The sequence below is a fragment of the Gloeophyllum trabeum genome (assembly GCF_000344685.1).
Source record: "Gloeophyllum trabeum ATCC 11539 unplaced genomic scaffold GLOTRscaffold_00011, whole genome shotgun sequence".
NCBI classification, from domain to species: Eukaryota; Fungi; Basidiomycota; class Agaricomycetes; order Gloeophyllales; family Gloeophyllaceae; genus Gloeophyllum; species Gloeophyllum trabeum.
The window spans coordinates 184,327-208,249 of NW_006920420.1; the positions used below are offsets into that span (position 1 = coordinate 184,327).

The 23,923-nt window shown below is 53.7% G+C and overlaps 8 protein-coding genes across 8 annotated transcripts; 3 read left to right on the top strand and 5 right to left on the bottom strand.

The window, feature by feature from the left end:
* Positions 1-1,731: 1,731 nt before the first annotated feature.
* On the top strand, positions 1,732-2,382 carry GLOTRDRAFT_131244 (uncharacterized protein; the record flags this gene model as incomplete). Its single annotated transcript, XM_007870096.1, has 1 exon — positions 1,732-2,382. One exon carries the CDS (start codon positions 1,732-1,734, stop codon positions 2,380-2,382), a length of 651 nt encoding a protein of 216 aa, XP_007868287.1.
* A 636-nt stretch (positions 2,383-3,018) lies between these two features.
* On the bottom strand, positions 3,019-4,245 carry GLOTRDRAFT_139937 (NAD P-binding protein; the record flags this gene model as incomplete). The annotated part of the gene is made up of 4 exons (XM_007870097.1): positions 3,019-3,253; positions 3,311-3,669; positions 3,721-4,066; positions 4,119-4,245. 4 exons carry the CDS (start codon positions 4,243-4,245, stop codon positions 3,234-3,236), a joined length of 852 nt encoding a protein of 283 aa, XP_007868288.1. The 3' UTR covers positions 3,019-3,233.
* A 646-nt stretch (positions 4,246-4,891) lies between these two features.
* On the bottom strand, positions 4,892-6,031 carry GLOTRDRAFT_117112 (magnesium-dependent phosphatase-1; the record flags this gene model as incomplete). Its single annotated transcript, XM_007870098.1, has 8 exons — positions 4,892-5,141; positions 5,199-5,244; positions 5,326-5,387; positions 5,444-5,550; positions 5,622-5,729; positions 5,799-5,844; positions 5,902-5,942; positions 5,991-6,031. 8 exons carry the CDS (start codon positions 6,029-6,031, stop codon positions 5,023-5,025), a joined length of 570 nt encoding a protein of 189 aa, XP_007868289.1. The 3' UTR covers positions 4,892-5,022.
* A 372-nt stretch (positions 6,032-6,403) lies between these two features.
* Positions 6,404-10,652, top strand: GLOTRDRAFT_95026 (uncharacterized protein; the record flags this gene model as incomplete). Its single annotated transcript, XM_007870099.1, has 6 exons — positions 6,404-9,094; positions 9,154-9,636; positions 9,705-9,944; positions 9,975-10,085; positions 10,145-10,546; positions 10,602-10,652. The coding sequence occupies 6 exons, from the start codon at positions 6,404-6,406 to the stop codon at positions 10,650-10,652; spliced, it is 3,978 nt and encodes a 1,325-aa protein (XP_007868290.1).
* A 2,220-nt stretch (positions 10,653-12,872) lies between these two features.
* GLOTRDRAFT_131248 (uncharacterized protein) lies at positions 12,873-13,364 on the bottom strand (the record flags this gene model as incomplete). Its single annotated transcript, XM_007870100.1, has 1 exon — positions 12,873-13,364. One exon carries the CDS (start codon positions 13,362-13,364, stop codon positions 12,873-12,875), a length of 492 nt encoding a protein of 163 aa, XP_007868291.1.
* Positions 13,365-17,545: 4,181 nt separating this feature from the next.
* GLOTRDRAFT_63535 (mitochondrial carrier) lies at positions 17,546-19,283 on the top strand. Its single transcript, XM_007870101.1, has 5 exons — positions 17,546-17,705; positions 17,764-17,842; positions 17,902-18,047; positions 18,102-18,165; positions 18,213-19,283. The coding sequence occupies exons 1-5, from the start codon at positions 17,616-17,618 to the stop codon at positions 18,809-18,811; spliced, it is 978 nt and encodes a 325-aa protein (XP_007868292.1). The 5' UTR covers positions 17,546-17,615; the 3' UTR covers positions 18,812-19,283.
* GLOTRDRAFT_139940 (actin-like ATPase domain-containing protein) lies at positions 19,173-22,193 on the bottom strand (the record flags this gene model as incomplete). The annotated part of the gene is made up of 7 exons (XM_007870102.1): positions 21,783-22,193; positions 21,582-21,655; positions 21,396-21,466; positions 20,789-21,344; positions 20,526-20,736; positions 20,372-20,473; positions 19,173-20,313 (listed from the first exon to the last, which is right to left on the bottom strand). The coding sequence occupies exons 1-7, from the start codon at positions 21,926-21,928 to the stop codon at positions 19,173-19,175; spliced, it is 2,301 nt and encodes a 766-aa protein (XP_007868293.1). The 5' UTR covers positions 21,929-22,193.
* Positions 22,194-22,676: 483 nt separating this feature from the next.
* GLOTRDRAFT_131251 (uncharacterized protein) lies at positions 22,677-23,094 on the bottom strand (the record flags this gene model as incomplete). The annotated part of the gene is made up of 3 exons (XM_007870103.1): positions 22,677-22,736; positions 22,792-22,996; positions 23,054-23,094. The coding sequence occupies 3 exons, from the start codon at positions 23,092-23,094 to the stop codon at positions 22,677-22,679; spliced, it is 306 nt and encodes a 101-aa protein (XP_007868294.1).
* Between the last annotated feature and the right edge of the window lie 829 nt (positions 23,095-23,923).

A 23,923-nucleotide genomic window follows, 5' to 3' on the forward strand; every position in this document is an offset into this window, starting at 1 on the left:
ATTTGAGCCTATGGACACCCTCTGCGCACGCAGCGTCCCTCCTGAACTCGAACGTTCTTTCAGCCTCCTCCTCGTTCTCGTCCTCTGGATCCGGACTGCAATGAATCATCACCCATCTCTTCTCTGACTATCTGACCAGGCGCTTAGGGCCAATGTCCCGCAAACTGGACACGCAGGTTGTGAGTTGAGCTCTCGTAGCGATGGTCGTGAGATATAGCAAACACGTTGTGGGCTTTCTGCAACGATTCAATTCATTGGTTGCTACATACGTCATGCGTTCATTCACAGGAGGCCAGGTAATAATGCCGACAGACGTATATGAAGTCAGAGAATGTGCTGCAAACCTCATTGAAATCGTATACCGTTGTAAACCCCATACACATGTCGAAATCCGTCATGATGACGATTCAACTGGAGGCGTATCCCGAGAGAGCGGCCATAAATTTAGCGTCTACCCTTCGGTTCGACGACGCACGATCGCCTTTCTTTGGGGAAACGGGTCTTGCTGCAAGTGATGATCCGGGGTTAATGTGGCCATGAATGCATATGCTGGAGATTGGTTGCTCAACGGCGAAGCACTCAGAAGGCATCTTCATTATCATCCTTTGCGAACCTTCTGCCTCCAGGACATTCCCCATGTTTCTTCGAACTTATCAGTACCCTCGGCATACTTATAATTAATTTCCTGGGCGCGAAGATACAAACGTGTTTCCATTCGTGAGCCTGTCAGTTTGAGCGGGCTGTTACACTGCTGAACTAACCTACGCTGACTTTGAGTACGTACACGATATATAGGGAGCCAGGATATTTCGTCTACACTTAGTGACGGCGCCGCATGACGGATTGAAAACAAGGCCCAAGTCTTATTTCGTCTCCCATTAGTGGTGTTTATTATTTGCACTTGCAGGTCCTTAGGTACCGGTCTATATGGCGACAAGACGAGTCTACTGATGATATAATAATAAGAGACTGAGTAGAGGATTTGGGGGCACGTTCTGGACGCTCAGACTCGGATGCGACAGCCACACGGCAACCGTGAGAATCGCCATTTTGTGGTCACGATCAGGTGCTCTGTGACTAATCGCGACTTCTCGGCAGGGCTTCAGTTGCTCATCGCATCGGAAGTCCTCGCTCATTGATGCCTTACTTTAAGTCGAAAGAATGGTAAGAAATACAGATCTTCCGTTCCTGCTGAAAGGCTCATAATTCCAATACTGCTGAAGCTATGGGAGTCTCAGGAAGCAATGCCAGAAGGTCCAGACGTCCCGAAGACTCGCCCCTATTTCCCTCTTCTTCGTCTCCCCCCGGAGATCGTCTATCTGGTATTTTTGCAGGTCCCACGCATCGGCGATTTATGTGCCCTCCGAGACACCAGCGCTACACTTCGTACATTTGGTAGACCGGCACTATTCAAATCTATTCATGTGCAGGGTACAGCACGGGAAGGCATGGCTCTTCGTACGATCCTTCGGACGCCGGCCCTTGTATCAGCTGTGCAGATAGTATCCTTCGATTACAACGAAGGATCGCATCTTGAAGAAAAGGAAGTCTGTGATAATGAGTGGCGGTACTTCAAAGGTGACACAGGTTGGTGAAATCGAGACAGCTTCGCTCCTTGCAATTCGGTCTCACACTTTAATGAAGATCACGATACGTTTACGAGCATCTTCTGCTCCGCCCTTTCGCAACTCCACCAAGCAGTGAATATGCACAGTCTCACGTTGAGCTTCCATGAAGGGGATCTCTGTACCTCAGAAGAGGCTGCTGCGACAGTTGAAGACGCTCTCTATCACTGCACTCTGCGAGAACGATGAAATCATTCGAAGAGGCGATGAATTGGAGGACTTCTGGTATCCTTCATTGCCGGACCTATTCCTAGCTCCGACACAGAATAATCTCCGGAATCTGTCTCTCCGCAGCCCAGACCTCAGAGTGGGATATGGTAGGCCCCAGATCGGCCTCGAGGACATCGCATTTCCTCACCTCACAAGCTTGGAGCTCGAGGGTTTAGCATTTGGTGATGAAACGCCGGTAGAGCCGTTCATTCTTCGGCACGGAGCGACGCTGCGCCGTCTGACGATCACGGATTGCTTGTTAGCATGCCCCGAAGAGCAGATCGAAAAGCAGGAGGACGGTGATGAAGATGAAGCAGGCACGAAGACCGTCCAGAGATGGGGACATGTCTTTGACAGGTTCAGAAGAGAACTGGTTTGCCTGCAGGAGATCGATGTGACGGAGTTTGGCTACGGCGAGTTCCGCCTCGATACATGTTACCTTCGGGACCTCCTGAAGATTGATCGGGAGCAACAACGGGCGGATACAACTGCTTTGGAGAAGTTGGAGTCTACTGTCCGTCAGCGACGTGACGTGGAATCGAGTTGATATGTAGAAGCAGACGTCGACCAAATGTACACATCTATTGGTAGTATTTTGGTGGCCCATAATTGTGAATGAAACTTGCCTTTTGACGGTTTGAGGTAAGTATTGGGGCACGATGATTTGCTGCCTTGGAGCACCAATGTGATGAGGGGTTTATTCACGTTCGGTCTGCGCCGTATGGGGAAGCCATCGGGACAGAGCGATCATTCCTAGCAAAATCACTACTGTCTAAGCTTACACTCACCAGCCTAGTTAGAGGCTGGGAACGGAGAATAAACTTCAACACTTCTGCCGCCTTCGATATGGGAAGTGTCGCTGAAATCACTCGACTCTCGAGTGGATTCGCAGATGAAGGACGCCTCTTCCAGCCCTCGGAGTCTCCGCTGTTCTTCTGACTTCGTCATGCATCTTATTTCACCCCGTACTGAGGCACTCTTCAGTCCTTGGTGCTTCACTCAAACAATGATATAGTCGGGCATGACCTACCTTCCTTCGCTATGGCGTTACCACCCTTTACACGCCCTGGCAAGTTGAAGTTCGGCGGAGACACGTTCGGTGGTGAAACTCTGTTTCATCAACTCATTCTCAGAAGGACAGCGTGGAAGCTTGCCGCCGGGCAGCGTAGAAGAGATATATGTCGATAAGAATTGCCTATCCGGTCAAGGCTTTCCTATCCATTTCATAGCTCTGTGAGGCTCGCAGACAACCCTACATCATGAGAATGTATGAGGAATCCATTCGCCACAGCTTCTCCAGAGTAGCGCGAACGATGCATCGAATCGCATTCCCATATGCATCCGGAAAGCCACTCAGGTTGGTTGGAGCCAATCTCCATAGTCATTCATCTATGTCCATCACAGCACCGTATATCCACCTAGCAAGTATAGTCACATCAGAATGCAAATACACTTCCGTAGTCGGCAACACTCACCGTCAACCTTAATATCGCTCCCGGTGATAAAACTTCCCGCGTCGCTCGCCAGCAGCACCGCCGCGCCACACACCTCCTCAGGCTTACCCATCCGCCCCATCGGCGTCCGTTCATTCCATATTCTCCGTGGCTCCTCGAGGTGCTCGCCCTCGTTCAGCACGGTGTCCATGTACCCCGGGCTGATGGAGTTGACACGTATGCCGTGCCGCGCCCATTCCGCGGCTAGACCGTGCACGAGGTGCAGTACACCCGCTTTGGAGACGTTGTACGCGGCCTGCGGCTGCGGGAAGTTCGTCGTGTGCGCAGAGATGGACGCGGTGAGGATGATGGACCCGTGGGTCGACGTGGCTATCATGCGCCTGCGGTGTGTCAGTCAATTCGGTTCCTTAGCTCGCGGATACGAGACGCACTTCGCCACCGTGCGCGCGCAGATGAAGCTCCCCGTCAGATTAACCTCCAGGATGCGATTCCACTGCTCGATCGGCATCTCGAGCGCGTCCACGACCCCCACAATGCCCGCGCAGCACAGCAGCACGTCCACCGTGCCCGCTGCCTCCACCGCCTCCTCCACCATCATCTCGTCGGCGACGTTCACGCCCTTGAATAATATCGTTGCGTTGGGGAAGGAGGACTGCAGGGAAGAGACGGCGACGGTTCCAGTGGAGAGGTCACGGTCGAAGATGATGAGGCCGGACAGCCCGTGCTCGAGCAGCGCAGTGGAGATGGTGAGCCCCAGGCCGCCTGCGCCGCCGGTTACTGATGCAAGTGAGCATGAGACGGATGGCACGGTACATGAGCACAAACGTACCGATTGCACGTTTGCCGGCAAGGGAGAACCGCGCGCGAGCGCGGTCCTCCGGTGTCGTCTGCGGCAGGGGCGGGGGCAGGACAGGGTCCGACGGCCTGCGGAAGTGGATTTTGGCCAGCGCAGACATGATTGATTGCTTGCTCAAAGAGGAACAAGGCGAGGAGGTTAGGGGAGATACCTGATCGATCGGTATCGCGATTTCAGTCCACATGTGATCTTATCAGCGACTTCGCGAATCCGAACACTCTAAATACAAGGACACTATCAAAGATGAATCTATGTGTAATCATGAAGTCGTGATATAACGAGACTCGTACAGTGTATGTCACTAAGAGTCGGCACCTCTGTGGTACCTTAATTATGCCGCCGCAGGCGGCGAGAAAAAAATTTGAAACATAAACCTGGCCAAAAGGCGCGTAATCCTGCATTTTCATTTTTTTGGGTGCTTACGTAAGCATTCAAATATAGGGTTGCCGAACCTAACCTCATGTATTTGGGAGCCAACTGCGTCCTGATCACTCAATAAGGTTGTATAATAGCAAAATGGGAGTCTCCCATGGAATTCCTGTGATAGGGAGTGTCCCATGCATCCAAAGCAAGTATTGTCTTCACCCTAACCCTAGCTTAGCACATGGCTTGGCCGACCTTGCCGTGATTACAAAGCTTCCCTTTATGGTAACTCCGCTACATCTCCGACCCAAATTCAAATATGTGAAGGGTTAAATTCTTAAAAGCGGGAATTTCGAGAAAATAATCAGATGGTTCGAAAGCTCTCGTGAAAAGGAATCGATTGGTCTGGTTTTTGGGACCTGAAAGTATTTTCTCACGACCGTGATAGGATCCGCGGCTCGCCTATTGCCGAGTGGTCGATTTTGAGCGCCTCACACTGTACATAGGTAAGTATTCAAGCTGAGCCTGCCGCGTCCTCAACCACCTCTTCTGGGTGCCGTTTCCGCCACTCTGCGAGCCCGGCTTCGAGAGTGCGCTCGTTCGTGCCGTTGCGCACTAGGCAGAAGGTAACACCTGTTAGGAAATCGGGGTGAGTCCGGGTACACAGAAGCGAAGGGAAAGCAGACGGACCGAGCGACTCGACCTCTTTGTTCCGGTGCTCGTCGTCGAAGAATAACTGCAGTGGAAGAGTAAGCGATGGATCGGTGGAAGAGTGGATCGGGGGAAATAGGAGAATGGGAGAAATGGAGGAACGCACCATTTCAGAGTACGGGAGGCCGGTTTTCTGGTGCAGCTTCTTGAAGTGCGTTATCTTCGAGCCTAATGCATGAGTTAGTCAATCATTGGAGGACGTACGAGGACGAGCTATGACGCGCCTGGATATATCTCCATCTGATCAAAGAACTCTATCGCTGGCGTAGGTTTCCCGTGCTTGTCCCCCGCTCGTGGGGGTACAAGGAGGAGCTGCAGGGCACGTCGGGCACTGCATTGCATACCATACAAGAGTCAGTTCTGTTTCCGAGCGTAAAGAAGGTGGTAGGGATGTGAACGCACAGGCCGGGTGCGGACGTGCGGGAACATGCTGCGATGATAACGCCTGCTGAGCGCAGGCGATGGAGGATCTGGGGCACTTCGTGGTAGAACTCGATCTTCTCGTTGTATCTGCGTATCACAAAGCATATATGATATATACCTACATTTCATAAAACTTCGGAAGCAGAATAAACGCACCTATCGAGCACCTGGTTCAACGTGTTCCCTTCTCTCCGCAGCGGGGCTGACACAGACGTCTACTCCCGATTCCTTTAACTTCTCTGGAAAAGCTAGTGCGTACGGGTGACATGGGTATCAATCCACAGGTCCCAGAGCGTATAGCTGGGGTGTCGTCAGCTTTAGGGCCGACTCAAGGGCAGAGCTACCGACTCTAGGTCGAACGCGATCAGTTTCGGAAGTCGACTCGTCATTTCTTTTGCTCGGAAAGGTGTAGAATAGCGATTTTACAGAAAACGGAGGTGGCAGACGACGAGGGGCGGGTGAAGGACGGCGTGGAGCAGTTACGGAGGAGAATGGTTCAATGGAAAGAAATTGTAGAGGACTACAGATGTTTTGTAGACGTGGGAAGGGGTTTTGTAATACTTCAAGGGGGAGGGGGGAGAATATAGACTCGTTCGCTGACCGCCACCATGTGCTTATCCTGAGGACAGCGGTTTTTTCTGTGCTGGCTGCAGGACTTCATGTATTAGAAGAACATACACGGCTCGAGGTCTCGGTTGCTTTGCAATTCTGGAATTCTAAAGCCTTGACGGTAGGCCCTCTTCAAGTTCTAGCACTTCGCCATGTCTCGCTCTCGGGATACTATACGCTCTGGATCCCTCCGTGACAGAGAAAGCAATATCATGCAACTTGGAGAGCCGTGGAATTACCTTGAGGACTCGATACCCACTTCAAGACCGGATGGACGCGCATATACCCAAGTCTCAAGTACCCCTGACCGCAGCCAGGATCTGGAATACCCGAACGACGGCTCAGAATACCCCATGACGCTTGCCATGAACACCGGTTCTTGGTCTACGCACGACGCAGGCTCTTCAAGCCCTTGGAGGACCGGTGGCACTGACCCTCTACCCAGGAGTAGTCCCGGATACGACGAGATCCCCGTCTCGAGTAGCCCCGGGTACAACGAGGAAGTACCCATATCGAGCAGCCCCGCATACCACTATGACGAAGTCACCCTCTCGAGCAGCTCTGCATACGAATACCACCAATGCCCCCTCTCAAGCAGCCCGGGATACGGCACGGTGCCCATGTCGAGTACGCCAGACCTGTCATTCTCTGCGTCTAGCCCGTTCCTGAGCTCCGATCCTGACTACGCTGGCTTTGATGTCTCTCGAGGTGGTCTTCGTTCGTCGTACCCTGCTGGGTTGGGTCCGAGGTCTGCGTCTACTGTGTATGACTCTTCATCTCCTATCGCGCATGGTATTGGCCTGGGCAGTAGGCGCAGCTCGAAGTCCTTGGAGAACGAGGCTCATGAATACGCGTACATCCACGCCGGACGCGAGTTGGGGGTATATGGTGGTACTCAGCTCTCTGAACGTGAGGAGTCAAGACGGCGCTCACCGGGTTGTGCTCAGGATGGCGTATACAGCCTGCAGGAACGCGGCTCTGACGGCTACTCTAGCACTCAGGAGTCAAGACGCCGCTCACAGGACTACGCTGCTAGGTCTCGGGGTTCTGTTCAGGATCACGCATATATGCTGGGTGGAAGATGCTCTGTGCACTCTGTCGATCAGGTGTCTGGACTCGAGGGGTCAGGAAGGCACTCACAGAATTACACTGCTAGGTCTGGAAGTACTGCTCAGGGTCGCGCATATATCAGGGGCCAAAGCCGCTCTGAGGTCTATGTTACCGGTCAGCTCCGCAGACAGGTGGATGACCTCTGGAACTCACGGGACTATGCTACTCAGTTTCGGAGTACTGCTCAGGACCACACTGATACTATGGACAACAACGACTCTGGGGTCGGTGGTCAGCTCCGTGGACGCACGGTATCAAGGCGGGACTCACAGGACGGTGCTCTTCTGTTGCAGGATGCTGCTCTGGATCGTGCAAATACACTAGGTAGAAGCGAGTCGAACGTCTTTGGTAGCTCTCAGCTCTCTGGAAGCGAGGAGTCAAGACTGTACCCACAGATTCCAAGTTACGCTCCCCTTTCAAACAGGTCTTCTAGGAATCATCAAGCGCGGAAGAGCAAACGCGCCCGCTCGCCCTCGCCCCTCCCTACTCGGAAGAAGTTCCGCACAACCGAGGATCTGGAGCAGCGCTTCTCCTTCTCGCAGTCGCAAGAGAGCTCCTCGTTCTCCTTCACCAATAGTAGTGCCTCCTCTCTGTCACGAGTATCCAACGAACGCACCTCGCAGCCATCCGAGTCGATCTCCCCGCTCAAACTGGAGTTGAGCGTCGACGAGAAGAATTTCCTGGCCCGCATTGACGCGCTCGTGCGTGCTGCTGTGGACGTGCAGCCCAGGAAGTACTACGAGCCCGATTCTGTGCGGAGCCTCAGCGACGCCAGTCGAGAAGAGGGATCGCACACACCCGTGTTGCATCACCACCACCACCATCAAGCTAGGCGATCTTCTCAAAACAGTGCGGTCGACTTGTCTTTCCTGCGCGAGCTCGATAGTAGGCTGGCCAGGATCGCGGGAACCGGGTCTGGTAACGGTCACACGAGGAGGACGGGCGCTAGTGCTGGCTCGGAGGACTCCGGCGACATTCAAAACTCGTCGCCAGCGCGAATGGCCCCTATTTCCGATCCTCCTGCTGAGTCCGACTATATGTCTCAGTCTTATCCTCAGTCTCATTATTACTACAGATCGCGCTCCTATCCAATGCGATCTGACTCTGAAGAGCTGTCAGAAGCTGGAGTTCCTTATGCTACTTGCTCTCTGCAGTCTTTGCGCCCTTATTACAGTGGCGAATCTCCTCGATTTACCATCCCTCCCCCTTTCCCGCCTGATGCTCTCCAATATGTTGCTCCCAAGAATGCGCATCTTGCGCTCTCGAGGAAGAGAAAACGGAGCATCTCTCCGTCAGGTCTGCGCCAAAGTACCCTACACGGCGCCGCTGAGTATGGTGCCTCTGTGGCTCGCCGAGCGCGTCACGATGAACATGTTCACGCGTCGTCCAGCCTGAGCCAAGTCATCTTGTGTCGCGAGGAGGACGAAAGTCCTCTATTTGCATATGGTCGCTCATCGACGCGTCCTGCCGGTATCGAGCCTGCTTCACCCAGTGGCTCGGAGGGAAGCGCGGGTGATGCCTACAGTCGCGAAGTGGACGAGAGTCCACTGTTCGCTTACGGTCACGCGCCTGGTCATCAAGACGAAAACCAGCCAGCATCGTCGAGTGGCCGGGAGGGAAGCGGTGATGACGAATCAGGCTCTCCTGAGGAGAAGCCTTCGCCGCATAGCCAGCAATGGATGCCGCTGAGCACTGACACGCTCGGGACTGTGCAGATTCCAGGCAGTTATACGGTATGTTGCGTGCATATGATTTCGTTGGGTGCGTGCACTGACGCAGAAATTTGCCGTAGATCTTGGTACCCGTCCTTCTTAACTGGGCCACCACCTCAACCGGTATTTCGCGACAAACTTCTTTTGCGTCCACAACATACTCTTACGAGTCTGAAGAAGACACTGACCCTCCTAATGCCCGGTCTACCCCGCGCGAGAATGAGCTCCCTTTCCATGTTCCCGCGATAGCCCCTCCGGCCACTCGGGATTTCATCCCTCTTCCTCCTGTTGACGAAGAGGAGGAAGCCGAACGTAGACTTGCTCGTCTGCTAGCGCGTGAGACCCGACAACGGGCCTCCGAGGGGCTACCCGTGACTTGCAGTGTTAACATCGACGTGCAGGCTTCTGCTAGTCGGGGTAGTGAAGCGGGAAGCCCTGCCTCTTCCACCGCTGTCGTCGGTACGAGATCGAGCGTCGACAGTTCTGGCCTACAATGGGATGGGTTCCTCGATATCGACGAGGAGACGATGGCGCGTGCGATAAAGTGGATTCTTGAAGTGGAGGTCTGTCCATTTTATTCCATTTTCCCGATTTTTTGTACTATCTGCTAAATCGTATCGCGCATCCGTAGGTTCAACGCTGTCGCTCAGATCATAATGGCCAATTTGACACCTGGCGTGAGTTGCGCGACCAGCTTGCTTCATCGCCTGAGACACGCTTCTGCGCCGGCTATATGTTCCTTCGCTACTTCAATGCTATATCGCACGGGAGCGATAGCCAGGACAGCCAGCGGTCGACTATGTCGTGGAGGCAGGGCCGTGCGCTTGCAGCCCTCGACGTGGCAGTAGCTTGCCTGGCCATAAGCGCGCAAGTGAGTTTGACACGGAGCTGCTTCTTGCAGATCGCTCATATCTCGCAGTTTAACAGAGACCATTTGCTTCCGCTGTATCCTCTGAGTGCGAGGACATTCACTCGGTTGGCTACCCATGAGATGGACCGTCATGATCTGGATGTGCGCCAGTTTCCTGCTCACCTCTCCTATTCATCTGACCATTGCGCGCCTAACTATAGGCGGCCAAATGGGATGTGTTTTCGGCGCTGTCTTTCAGTATCAGCAATGATTCACCATCGGCTTACATGGAGGAAATCTATGACTTTTCGACTTCCTTTCGAGTCCTGCTGGGCTCTCGTCAGATATGGGCCCAAGTCCAGAGGGAAACGTGGCAGCGCTTATATTTAGCGCTCTTCGACTCCGAAATATTGCGGTTCCCGGTTTCATTGCTCACACTAGCTGCTTTGGTTGAGTCGACGATCGACACTCTTGTTGAGCAATATGATGCGGCCTCCGTACCCACCGCCACTGGCGACGATCTCGAGGCAGAGATCAGGTTACTCGCGAAATACCGCGAAAGAGCCACCGAGGAAGTTTTCGAGGCGATTCATCACCTGAAAGATATGTGGGCTATATCGGAAGTAAGTTTCTCATGTCCATTGGATTGCTGAGCGATGCTGATTTAACCGTGTACAGGGGGAACTGGAAGAGAGTCGGCAGTGGCTCACGTCCGTTGCTGACTGTTAGACGGGACTAGTCTACTTATCGAGTTATTTATCGTTTCCTCTCCGTTTTATCTGCATGACCGGACTCAACTGCATTGTAATGTGTATTCTCCACGACACCCCATAACACAGCAGCTGTGCTACCACCATAGCGCTGATAAATCTTCATAAAGTAAAGCATAGTCAGAAAATGAAAAGCCAGCAAGCTGATCGAACCAATATATATCATCTTTGAAGTACCGCCAGCTACGGACATGGTCGTCTTTCTCTTCCACTGGCAGGCTTGATCCTTCGTCGTAGTCAAAGGACATCATGTGCGCAACTGAAGCAAGACTTGGCATCCAAAGGATCGTACGAAGCGCCATGCCTTCTCTCGCTGTACCCTGCACATGAATAGACTTAAATAGTTCAGGTCTGATAAATCCATGAAGTGTCGCGCCGGTGTCTCGAGGGCACATAAGTCGCCATTTCGCTGGAGCTGCAAGAATACCAGACAAACGATTTCCGAAGGAAGACTCAATACTAGTGGGAAATAGGCGCGTCTGAATACCAGAACATCCTGGCTGGCTCTGGGAATACCGTGAGCGTCTGAGCTTCTTCTGCCGCAAACAATCAAATCAGATACGAATAAATCTAGTCATTACCTTCGGCTGTGTGGCTCAACATCAGTTCTTGTGCTGAACATGGAAGCCATGTCTTACCATGCTACAGCTGAATCGAGGCGCCCTTCAGGATGATCTATTGGGACGACGTGGTATAAGATGAACACGAGGCCTGGTCACCTCAACAAAAGACTGACGCCACAGAAGCGACAAGTCGCGCTCGGTTGCAGAGCATCTGACCGTGACGGTTGACCACCGAAGGTGGAGGTGTAGCGTGGTGGTGTTGCTGGCGAGCGAGGCCTGGAGTCTCATCAGCGGGAGCAACATCAAGATTGATAGTGAGAGTTTGTGGAAGGACAAGCGCTCATGTTTGCTGATAGGAGGTCGGCCTCCACTAGACTCAAAAGCTCGCTCTTCAGCGACCCAAAGACAGGGGACCATTTCGGCCCGGGAACGTCCTCCCTCCAGACAATTGAGAATGACTTAAGCATCAGGCGTTCCAGTGTGTCTTTCTGGTTCAGAATGAAATCATGAGACGGCGCCATTGCACCAAACACCATTCCCCCGACTTCCAACTTCCTCAGGTAGGGGAAGCGGAGGCCTGTGAGTGGGAGATGCGGTATGCCAGATCAGATTGCAAGATTATTGAAGTGGATCACCAGAGGTTGGAGGGTGACCGGTGACCTGCGATGGTGTAAGATAAGTCCGTGGCAAAACGTGCAAATTGCATGAAATGCCGGGATGCTTTCTACGAGACTTTGGGAGTTTACTCGAATGCCGAGTGATTCCAAGGGTTGTGTCCAGGACTGTCCAAGCCGAACTGGGGGCGGAAACACGAGGTCGGTCCTGGCCGTGACATTGGTGAGCGTAAAGCTGGATAATCCAGGTGGACAGTGGTCAATAATCGCGCAGAGCACCTTTTGCTTTATGTCTGTCGTCAAGCAGGCCGGTTCCTCGTCGTTGAAGGGGTAGTGGAAATCGAGTTTGAGAGACACCAGCTTTGTAGCGAGATTCAGCCTCGAAAATGCGCTGGTATAGATGCGGCCAATGTCATATTCTAAGACGAAGGGGAGCGGACGTGGTCAGTTTCAGGATCACTAAGCACATGAATATCGAAAGGCAGCGATTGCATACACGTACCAGCGTCTGAATAAAATTCGCGACCTCTCTCCCTGTCGAGGACATACTTGAAACCCTCGTCGTACGCAAAGGATATGGATTCTCTGGATTAGGCGAAATACTAGCACTCTGCGGAACGATTTCGCATCGCGGATTGAGCCCTGCGTGTGTATGCTTTTGAATAGCTCGGGTATTATCGTACTTCGCACCGTTGTATTAGAGTCATAGAGCGCGTAGATGTCACCGAGTGGGGGCAGACACGACCATGCTATAAATATTAACTCCATCGGCAATTCGAGAACAAGAGAGCCGTCGTGAGCCGTATCGCTGAAATGTGGCATGAATGAATCAGTCGGCGCTCCGGCGGGCGGCACCACTGCGCCGCTGACATAGCTGTCGTGCCACCATCGAATACGTCGTATGACCTCTACGACCACGGTTGATAATGCAGTACTGGTAGCTAATCACAGCAGCAAGAGACGGGCATACGTGTTGATATTCGTGCCCCCTGGGCCACGGTCTTACAACTCCTCGTCTCTTCGTCGCTTAACGACGGACTCCAGTTCCTGCAGAGCAGCCGCATCAGCATCTTCCTGCTCCCTGTAGACCTTGACATCGAGTAGCAGGTATTTCTTGTAGCGGCCATAACCATACTCCCAAACTTCGATCTCCTGCAAGCACCCCAGCTCTTTCCTGAATCCGTCAAAGGTATCCTCCCATGTACGTGGCATCTCCCACCTGTTGTCTTCCTTTCGTCCCACGACCTCCAGTTCGTTACATACCATTAGGCAATCTATGACCTCTAACCGGCGTAGCGTCGCCTTATGCCGGAGAATGAAACGCTCTGTGGACGTATCCCGACCAAATGCTAGATTTACCAGCTCCAAGCCAGTCAGGTGAGGAAAGGTGAGGATGTCGAGGCCGATTACAGGTGCATATCCCACAGTTAATCCTGGGCTACGGAGACACAGGCTTTGCAGATTACTGTGAACCGGAGCAGGGAATAGCCTCATCAGCGAGCAACACCAGAAATGCTCGGCGTCTTCGCGGCGACGATGAGAGTGATGATCAGTGATTGTCGAAAAGCTGAGCGTCCTGAGCTGCCGTAGCAAGGTCGAAAGGCCTCGGTACCTATAGCAATCCAGGGAAGACGCTGGCAAACTTGAGATGAAGAGGGATATAAGCGACCGGGGGGCGTGGTCAGAAATCGTTTTGAGGACAGCTTCCGTGAAATAGACCTGGGGCGAGACATAAAACTTTAAGTCGATGTTGATTTTCCTGTGAAGTTGCAGAATGAGGCTGTGCAAGTTGGTAGCTCGTTCGAGTCTCGAGAAGGCTGAGCAGAATATGTTGGTAAACGTGACGTGGTCTGCATGGTAGTAGAGTATGTGGTCAGAAGGCCAATAAGAAGCAATGGAGACCTTATAGTCTAACCAACCTATATTATCCTTGATCAGCCGGTTGTTTGGATATCCTCCCTTTCCTTGGAGACGTGATCCTTCATCATAGTCGAAGGAAATTGTCTGAACAGCGGGACCGAGGACCGATGTTTGTAAGATTTTTCCAAGTGCGAGGCCATCGCGCACGGTGCCCTGCACATGGACTGACTTGAACGAATCCGGCGTAATCAATCACGAAGTGCGGCACTGGTGTCCCGAAGCACACAGAGGTCGCCTATGCATGGTACATGTAAGAATATCAAACCATAAATTTCCAAAGGAAGACTAGAGAAAGGGCAGTTTGAGCGGGTCTGAACGGGAAATAATTCTTCTTCAGCTTCGAGTTCCCCCAGCTCCTGAGTATCGAGGCCGGTGGGCACCCTATCCTCCGAGTCCTATTGAGTAGTATTAGCACGACATAGGTCCTCGAGTTGGTCAAAAGGGGTCTTAACTGTTGCCATACTGCGGTTAACCTGGGCCAACGGCTTTTGTGAAGTTAGTATAATAACTGGATCGATCAACCTTTGCCAGCTCACGGGACCATGGACGCGTCGGGTGTGAATGATGTCATTGTAAATCACGGATGTGACGGCCACACGTGACCAACGCGCCACCCAAGAAAATTTAAACCACGTCCTCAAGTTGACAGATGAGTCACTTGCCACTTCCTGGTACCGTCCGGCGTCCGATGCTGGTACCCTACAACAGTGCGCATGCCTCCAGACAAATTATCGTTTTCGGGGTCAATGACGTTTGCATCAGATACTCATAGCAGCTACCTTTGTCTTGAATCACACGACCTGCTCCATTGTTCGTTCACTATAAGGCGCAAGCCTCCCATTATACAACACTACACTAGTCCTTACTTTACCTGTCATGATGGCCTTATACTCTTCAGAGGGTCATATTGAGAACCTTCCCGGTGCATCCGACCTTCCCACCGAGCTCTGCGCAATGATCTGCAAGGAACTAAGAGACCATCTGGATCGTAAAGCTCTCTTTGCTCTGGTTCAAACTTGCAAGAAGTGGTCAGAACCAGCACTGGATGCACTGTGGAGGTGTATGGATGATGTAAAACCCCTTCTTAATCTCGTGCCACACCATGCACTGGCGAACCGAAATAATGTGAGTACGAGAACATGCCTCATAGCGTACGTAACTTGATGCTGGAGTGCCATTCGTAGGGTCGTACCCCCGCAGACCGAGTGGCACGCGAAGCTTGGACGCGCTTCGATGAATATAGCAAGCGTGTAACGACGCTGTATACGACGTTCAGTGAGCAAAGATGCGAGGATTACTCCACAATTCTTCAGCTTGTAGCACTTCGAGGGAGTCCAGTTCTGCCGCGCTTGAAGACGTTCGACTCCACACACTTGTTCCGTTGTCTACCGCTGGATGCTCGGCTTGTCCCGGCGCTGTCCGCTTTTCTAGCGCCGTCTCTGGAGACGCTGTACATAAGTATAGAGGGGGACCCATTGTTACTGCTCCAGGATGGATCAGAACTCCGTGGAGGACACTTCCACATCTTCTTGCAAAATCTGCCAGCTAAGGTCCCTCGGTTGAAGACCTTTCAGATCACGCAATGGGACCTCCCCCATGTCCCGCTCGACTTCATCGGACGCTTCAGGTCACTCGAAAACCTGGAGCTCGACCACATTCCTAACGATATCCTCAGCGATGACGTTATGCGGTCTGACCTCTTCAATGCATTCTCGTGCCTCCCATGCCTGAAGGATCTGACCATCAGAGGTGTGCTTAAGCATGCCGGAAATATCCCAGTCGGCTGGTGCGCTCCTCCGGTACTCGAACGCCTCTGCACCGAGGACATAATGCCTTCAGCGCTCGCAGAGATCCTACGCAGAATGCACTCAGATACTCTGCAGAGCATCGAGATGAATCTACCCCGAGCTATCGCCCTTGTCAATGGCATGCACTCTCTGTGCCAAGCGATCTCAACGTTTCATCCCATGTTACGATCAATACGGATTTTCGTGCAGCACGTAGAAGACACAGATCCTCCAGGCATCCCTATATTCGCGGTATTTGGTCCTTTGCTGGAGTTGCGACATCTGGAAGATATGACAATATGCCCTTATCACGTTGATCAAGACGAGGGGACGCCTTGTTACGTGATCAGGGACAATGATATAAAGGAGATGATCTCTGCTTGGCCTAAGCTCCAAAACCTACATTTACAATGGTACGGCGATGAGCCCCTGATAACCTTCAATAGCCTCGTCATCATTGCTACCAGCAGCCGACTTCGGCGCTTGGAGCTGGAGCACATATACATCGGAGACGAGGTCGTTGAAGGGGAGATCCCTACCACGAGTCATCAGCTCTATGATCTTTGGCTTAATACCGTGGAGTATGAGAGCGACAAGTGTAATGCGGAAGTGTTGAAGGGTGCTGTACGTCGTCTGTTTCCCAGTCTGGGTCAGTTTATACTGGGGGCTGAAATGTGAATGGACCGACTGGAATGGCCGTGATGTACTCGTAATAATTGTTGATTGCAGGGTGCTTTCAGATTGCAAGGTCGTGTCTATCGTATGTTCCAAGAGGAGCAAAAGAGAATATTGTGACCTCAAGAATAGACCTTGTAGATGCAGGTGCCGGCTATTCCAGGATCTCTGGATGCGGTACCTCTTCATCCACTCGGTGTTAATGAGTCAAAGATCTCCGCTCCTCCATTACCCTGGGCAGACTTACCGGCCACTCGATATTGGCATCGCTGTTGGTTCGGCGACTGCGCGGATGGAAAGGGAGGGCAAATTTTGGGAGCGTCAATGTAGGACGGGGTCGCGCAGTGAGGAGACAGTAACGCTAGTTACTAGACTCGCCGGCGGAGAATTGACCCTGCTCAGAATTACAAGTGGCCTCGTATGCGAAAGATGCCTGAGAGGAGTCATTGCTGACAATGTTCTGGAACTCAAGTTCCAGAGAGGTCAGTTCCTGGTTTCCTTCAACCTAGAGAACGCATGAAGCAGTATATGTTGAAGTTCGTCCTCTGGAGAGCAAAGTAGAGCAGTGAGCATCTCTGTAGCTTCTCGGGCATGTGGGGGCGGGGGGTGAATACAACTCTTTTGACCCCGCCCCGTCAAGGCATACTTGTCGCCCTCTTCGTAAGAAAAATATACAGCTTCAACAGAAGCAGCGAGATGCGATGAGCCCAACACCCTGCGGAAAGCAATAGCGTCTGATAGTGATCCTCGAGCACGGATTGACTTGAATATTGCCTGAGGTATGCGGCGACGGAGCGCGACACTCGAGTCGTGCAGAGCCATCACATCTCCAAGATAGTCTAACTGGAGGAATACGAGATGCAGTATTTCCAATGGGAGAGATGAGTACGAACGCCATCCTCGGTTGTCATCCGTGCATGACACTGGCTCCCGCGTCATTTCTAGTCGTGCGTTGCACTAGTTCACTCGATGGAATGATAGATATGTTCCTGCGTTACTTTCATGCCTTCGTTTGATGTGTGGCGTCACAGTCGGCGTTCGAGCAACGTTGGATTCTGAGAGGATCAATGCGTCTACACTTGGAGTGAACACGCACTGGAGCCCCGAAAAAACCCGCTGTGTATGTTGGAGTAGACCCTGGAGAAAAAGGATGGTATACTGTGTCTTTGACGGAGAAGCTGCGATTGGATCATCCACTCAGACTGACGCCGCGGCCTGCGCCGGCGGCATAAACGATCTCCCGGACCTATCACGTGCCGTTAGCTTTCCAATCGGACCTTGGTTGTGTCACCGTCAGGAGGACGAGGACTGGGGCCCCGCATTCTGTCTCTTAGCTCTTGGATGTGTCGACCGCTGAACTCGAATGCCTTCAAATGTCTCTGCTAGCCGGGACAAGCAATCTTGGGATTATGCGCTGCGGTCGGGTCTCGCGGGAGGGGTCGCAGGATGTGTCGTGCGTTGCATTTGCTCTCCAGGAGGTGTGCAGAAAGCACTGACGCTCGGGTGCGCAGGCGAAGACGGCCATTGCGCCGCTTGACCGCGTCAAGATCCTTTTCCAAACGTCGAATCCTGATTTCCAGAAGTACACAGGTTCGCAGTGCTCGTCGGACACACGGAGATGTGGATTCCGCTGAAGGTTTGGTGTTCAGGATCGTGGTCGGGAGCATTCAAAGCCGCGAGTCGAATATACACAGAGGCAGGTGTGCGTGGACTCTTGCAGGGGCACTCGGCAACCCTTCTCCGCGTGTTTCCGTACGCGTCCATCAAGTTCATGGCATACGACAAGGTCCACTATGTACGTTCGAGGCTCGAATTCGTTATGGCTGCCAATAAACTTTGCGACACACAGATGTTAATGCCCACTAGAGAACAAGAGACAAATCTCCGTCGCTTCGCCGCAGGGTCCCTCTCTGGTACGCATCCTCCGAAACACACCCCTTCCTCCTCTCACCTTCCCCAGGCATGATATCCGTCCTCTTCACCTACCCGCTCGAAGTTATCCGCGTCCGCATGGCCTTCCAAACCCGCTCCTCCTCCCCCTCCCCGCTGCGCCCCTCCTTCATCCGCGCCATCCAGCAAATCTCCTCCGAAGGCGCCAGCCGCCCCTCCGCCTCGCGCACCACCAAGACGCTCTTCGACACCTTCCCCGTCCTCAAGTTCTACCGCGGCTTCACCGTGACCATCATCGGCATGGTGCCCTACGCCGGCACGTCCTTCCTCACCTGGGGCTTCCTCCGCGCGCGGTACATCCCGCGGCCCAAGCCGGGCGAGAAGAAGCCCGCGACGCCGCTTGCGGACCTCACGATCGGCGGTATCTCGGGCATGATTGCGCAGACGGTGTCGTACCCGTTCGAGATCATACGGCGGAGGATGCAGGTCGGCGGGCTGACGAGGCCGGATCGGTGGATGCGTTGGGGCGAGACGGTCAAGGCGATCTACAACACGGGCGGGTGGAGGGGGTTCTACGTCGGACTGAGCATTGGCTATCTCAAGGTTGTGCCAATGACGGCTATCAGCTACGCGGTTTGGCAGGCAGGAAAGAGAGTACTCAAAGTATAGGTTCTGGATGTCCTGGCATAAATGTATTCTATCCACCAGTTAAGTATCGTTCCCAGCAATTACAGGAGCATCTGCATCAAGCTTTGCAGGGGTATAATCCGAGATGCATTGCAAGAGCAACGACAGCAGTTTGAACGACGCAACGTACTTTTACTTGATGATGATGATGCCAACAATTCCATGTACACCAGAACGGAAAACAAAAAATGCAGGGTGGACTAATACTATACGATGTTACCAATGATCTAAATGTAACTTTTTAGAATCCCATTCCTCGGGAGGCTACGCTATATTTTGCACCACGAAAGCAAGCAACTCACTTCACAGCACGACGGCAACACCCTCTCGTACACGTAGACGACTAGACGAGACCCTTCACGAGCATCCCCTCCAGCCGGCAATACTCGGGCACGAGCGACGCATACGCCATAAACGCATCAACATCCGCCTCCGCCACCCGTGCCAAACCCAGCTGCAGCTCCGCGTCGGTCGTCGACGGCAACGCCGTGACCGGAACCAGCGCCGTTGCGCCCGCACCAGGCGTCGGCGTCCCCCCGTTCGTCCCTCCACCCACGACTCCGCTCGCACTCCCGCTCAGGTCGGGCGTAGTGAACGCGGTGCTTGGCGCCCCCACGCCCGACCCCGAGCTGACGGCCGAAAAGTTCGTCGAGCTCGTGAGCGTGCGCATCCGCTCCTCATGTCCTACTAGCAACACCTCGTCCTCGTCCTCCTCCACGACGACGCTCGAGCCGAGCCCGCTGCGACCCAGCGGGCCCAGCCCATACGGTGTGCTCGCGCCGCTGCCTGGCGCACTCCCAGCCCCGGGCACGCCCACGCCAATCGTGGTCGGCAGCCCCGCCGCGTTCGTGCGCGCAGGCAGCCCGCCGCTCGTCGTCCAGCGCTTACCCAGGAGCCTCCGTATCTCCTCCTCATAGCCCAACGTCCCCCGAGCGCGCTCTCGCCCCCACGCCCATCGCGCAACGTATGAACCACCCAGAGCAGCGCGGCTCGGGAAACCGGGCGCGGGGGCGTTGCGGTGCGGGCTCGCCTGCGCACTGTCGACCTGCGTCGTCGGCATGAGCACGGGCGCATTGAACACGTCCCCGACGACGTTGGCGATCGACGGGAAGTTCGCCGCCGCGCCTGTGGCGATGATGCGTGCGGGCAGGGGGGCATGGTCATAAGGGTCAAATGACACGCCCAGGCTGGCTGAGATGGGCATGGCGGACGTCGAAGCGGTCGACGAGCGCCCGTTGGTCTGGCTGGGCTGTGGTGACTTACCGCGCCCAGGCGATGGACCCAGCGCACCGGTAGCGAGGAGACGCGACCAACGGACACGGAAGGAGAGAACCTGGCTCTCGATGAGGCACCGCGGGTTTGCGCGGAGATCGCGGAACTCGTTGACCTTGACGCCCGTCTCGAAGCGGAAGATGCCCTTGACGTGCGAGAAGGGGTAGCTATCTGCCTGAAGGAGCCAGAAGCTGAAGAGTTTGTCGTCAAGTCTGCCGCAGAGCGACCGTTAGCATGGTAAACGAGGACAGCTTCCTTACGGTCACTCACCCTATGGATCCGCCTGGGGGGACAATCGCTACTAGCCGGTCAAATGCACTCCAGCTCTTGGTGTACATGTCTCGGACAAGTGCTCGAGGTACGTCAGCATTTCTACACAGCGTCAAGCATTAGTTCAGGTCACACGAAGAACGGAGGGACGTACCTGCTAGTCAGGGTAAGAACATACTTCCTCTTGTCACTAGGGTCCTGAGCGGGGTGGGGATACATATTATACAGACGAGTGGGAACATAGTGTTGTGCGGTGGTCATCAACTGGTCCATGGGTCCGAATGCGAGAACAGCGTCCGACGGTGAAGGGACAACAGATAGGTAGAGAGATAAGTAATCCGGTATGAACGCGGTCACACCCGTATCTTCGCGCCGTTCAGCCAGTTACCCTAAGAGAAGCAAAGGCAGGCAACGCACCAGGATCGAACCCGTACCGGTCCACCAAATATCTCGATACCGTCCCGATCCTCCTTCCACACCCAACGGTATCCACCTCACCCAGCCAGCTCCTAATCTTCCTCCCATCCTCCCGACTGCCGCCAACGATATCCAATACCCCGTCGTCCCAGTATCCTCCCTGCCCCGTGCCTCCATGCACCCACATTCCCGTTGCACACGCCTCCGCCTCACTCATGGGCGCCCACGCCCCACATACCAGACTCGCCATAAAGGCGCTCGCCACCTGCACGCGCCCCGTCCTCCCCCAGATATCAGGCAGGGCCTCGCGCACCTTGAGTAGCTGCGCGGCGACCAGGGCGGGGCTTGCGCAGATGCCTACGCGTGCAGCCATGTGGTCCGGACCGCCGAGCGCTGCTTCTAGAGCGAGCGCGTGTGTGTGGGCAGAGGTATCTTGGGCGATGGGAGCATTGGGAATTGAGAAGGAGTTGGCGCTGATCTGGGAGTAGAGCGGGAGGCGGGCGTCAAGGGCAGGAAAGGACGGTATGGGCGAGGACTTCCACCAGATGAGGCAGTGCTACAGAACAGAGTAAGGACGCTGCAGCTAACCCACTCGCAAACCACGTACCTGCGCAGAGCCACCGATACAGCGAATCCGCCCGAGGTCGTAGTTCTTGTGCAGCTTTTCGAGGAGGTAGTCTGCCGTTCCGGAAAAGGAAGGAGGACCGCGATCGAAGATCGACACGAAACCAAAAATAGTCAATTTCCCATGTACGCGACAAGAGCGAAAATTTGATTCCGCGTCGACACGCACCCAAGGCTTTCACAAACATATCCACTGGCGTTGTGTACGCTTCCCCTGGCGTCGTGAAGATCCCGCCCTGCGTCCTACGCCACGTCAGCCGCTGAAGTAAACATTGGGTCCATGCATAGCGGGGATAGTCCGGTATAAATTTTGCGAGTGGCGTTCGAACAAAGCCCAGGGGAAGGTAAATATAACGCGCAGGAGACTCACTGGAATTCCGAAAGCTCCGAGTCATAGTCCACGCACTCGACGCCTACGAGCTCCAGGTTCTCGTCCACTATCGACGCCCTCAGCTGGTCAGTCGCCAGCTCCAACCCGAGGAATAGGGACGCCCCGCTCTTGGGCGCCGGCGGCATTTTCTACTCGTATACCCGTTCGTGTCAGAGTGTGAGGGCCAGCAAGCCAGCTAGAAAGTGATCGTATGCGAGTGTCGTGACGGGGGACGTAGAATCGTGCGTTTGTCGTGTGTACTTGTGTCGTTCCGCTAGCCAGCCAGCCAGAAACTCGCCCGCAGAGCGCAAAGCAGATGTGATGGCACAAAGCAGGAAGAAAAGGGGCGCAGGCGCAGGCCAATTCGATTCTCAGGCTGTGGTGGTCTCCAGGTGCGGTCCATCATCCATCCATGCCCCATTTACGTACCATCTGCGAAGACTTCCCGCCTCGTGTGATATTCTCCCACGCTTTACTTCGCGTACCGTCACTTTCCGAAAGAGGTATGTTTTGGCCCAGAAAGGAAGATCAACAAGTGCTTCAACGCGTGGATGCAAGACAAGACAACAGCGTCCTTGGTATTTGTGAGGGAGTGGGGTGAGCGGGGAGCAGGAAGAGGGGGGGAATTGAGGAATAACTTGCTCGAGTGTCGGTCGTCGCCTTATAAGTCGGGAGATATCACAGAAGCAGGTAAAGTAAAGGAAAGAAATATGTCAAAACCAAGATAGAAGTGTGCCGGAGTGAAATGACGAAAGACAGTCGCCAGAAAAGAGTAGGAACAACCCCCGATTTGGCCGTGCTGTGGCGCGAACTACTTGTCTTTCAGGCATCTTGTTACACATTCTACTTTTCGTTTATATTCGTACATACACAAAATCCAGACCTTTATATCGCCTATTGTCGGTCCATATTCTTGACCTCGTTGAGTTCGTGGGCCAGCTTGACGACGTCGTTCTACGAGTTCGTCAGACTGCACCCACTCAAGGAGCCTCTCCAGCTCTGCACTAACCCCTTTTCGCGTGATCTTCACTGCCGGATCGCCTTCTTTTGCATTCCTTTTCACTGTATTGCCCTTGTACCGTTTCATACTTGTTAATACCGCGTATACTGGAGGAAAGAGGAGGAAGTGAACCTTATTTGAAGTAACCTCGGCGTGGCCTTCGGTAACAATTTCTGCTATTCTGCCCGAAGGGTTTCCCGACCCCCATTTCCACCTACCACATAACGATGTCAGCACTGAAGACCCAAGAGGACCGTAGGAAAACACTCACGAGACCTCCTGACCTTCGTGTAACTGCAGCTGCTCAGCCATGTCGGTATGTCTTCGGTTGGGAAGTCTCGTGTCTCAAAACAATGCCCTAGACCGAACCTCTGCGTCGACCTTTATATCCTGGGTATAAGCAAGGGGCTGACATCTGGCTGGCGCTGGATGCACCGGAAAGCGTCATAATCCGTCCAGCTCGCCCACGTTAGCCACCCAGACACTCTCGGCGCCAACCGAGACCGATCCCGACTCGGATCCCCGACTCGATTGTCCATGTCAGTGTCGCTGTCCGATCGCGTAGTTACACTAGTATGTACTGGCATCAACTCAGACTCACCGTCAGCTCTGGTCGTCGTGGCCATAGGTGTTGTGCTCGTTTGGTGCTCCGAGGCTGCACAACTTCCGACGAGAAATGCGCGCTGCGCTCGGACGTTTCTCGCCTAGGAAATCGTTGACCTCCTTTCGGGATTCTCGAAGTTCGGCGCTGTTCATGAGTTCTACATTGGAGTGACAGAAAAAGCACGGGAGCACTCATTGTCAAACCCCGGAGATATATCTATATCGTGAGTCATTTCAACTACCTGACAGCAATCGGCGAAACGATACAGTGCTTTGCATAAGAAACTGAACATCGCATTTCCGCGCGCGTTGTTTGTTCGCGCCAAATAGACCCTTTTCGGGTAGGTCCGGAAGGCCTCTCGCGGGACCGTTTGTTGGGCAGGGACTCGCAGACGACCCGAGACGGCTCGAAAGGCTTCAGAGAATGCATGAAATGTATATTCTACAACTACACTAAGGGCTGTAAATCATTATACTCTGCCCCCACCTGTATGCCTAGCTACCCTCCCTCTCGATGGTTCTTTGCCGCACATTTGCC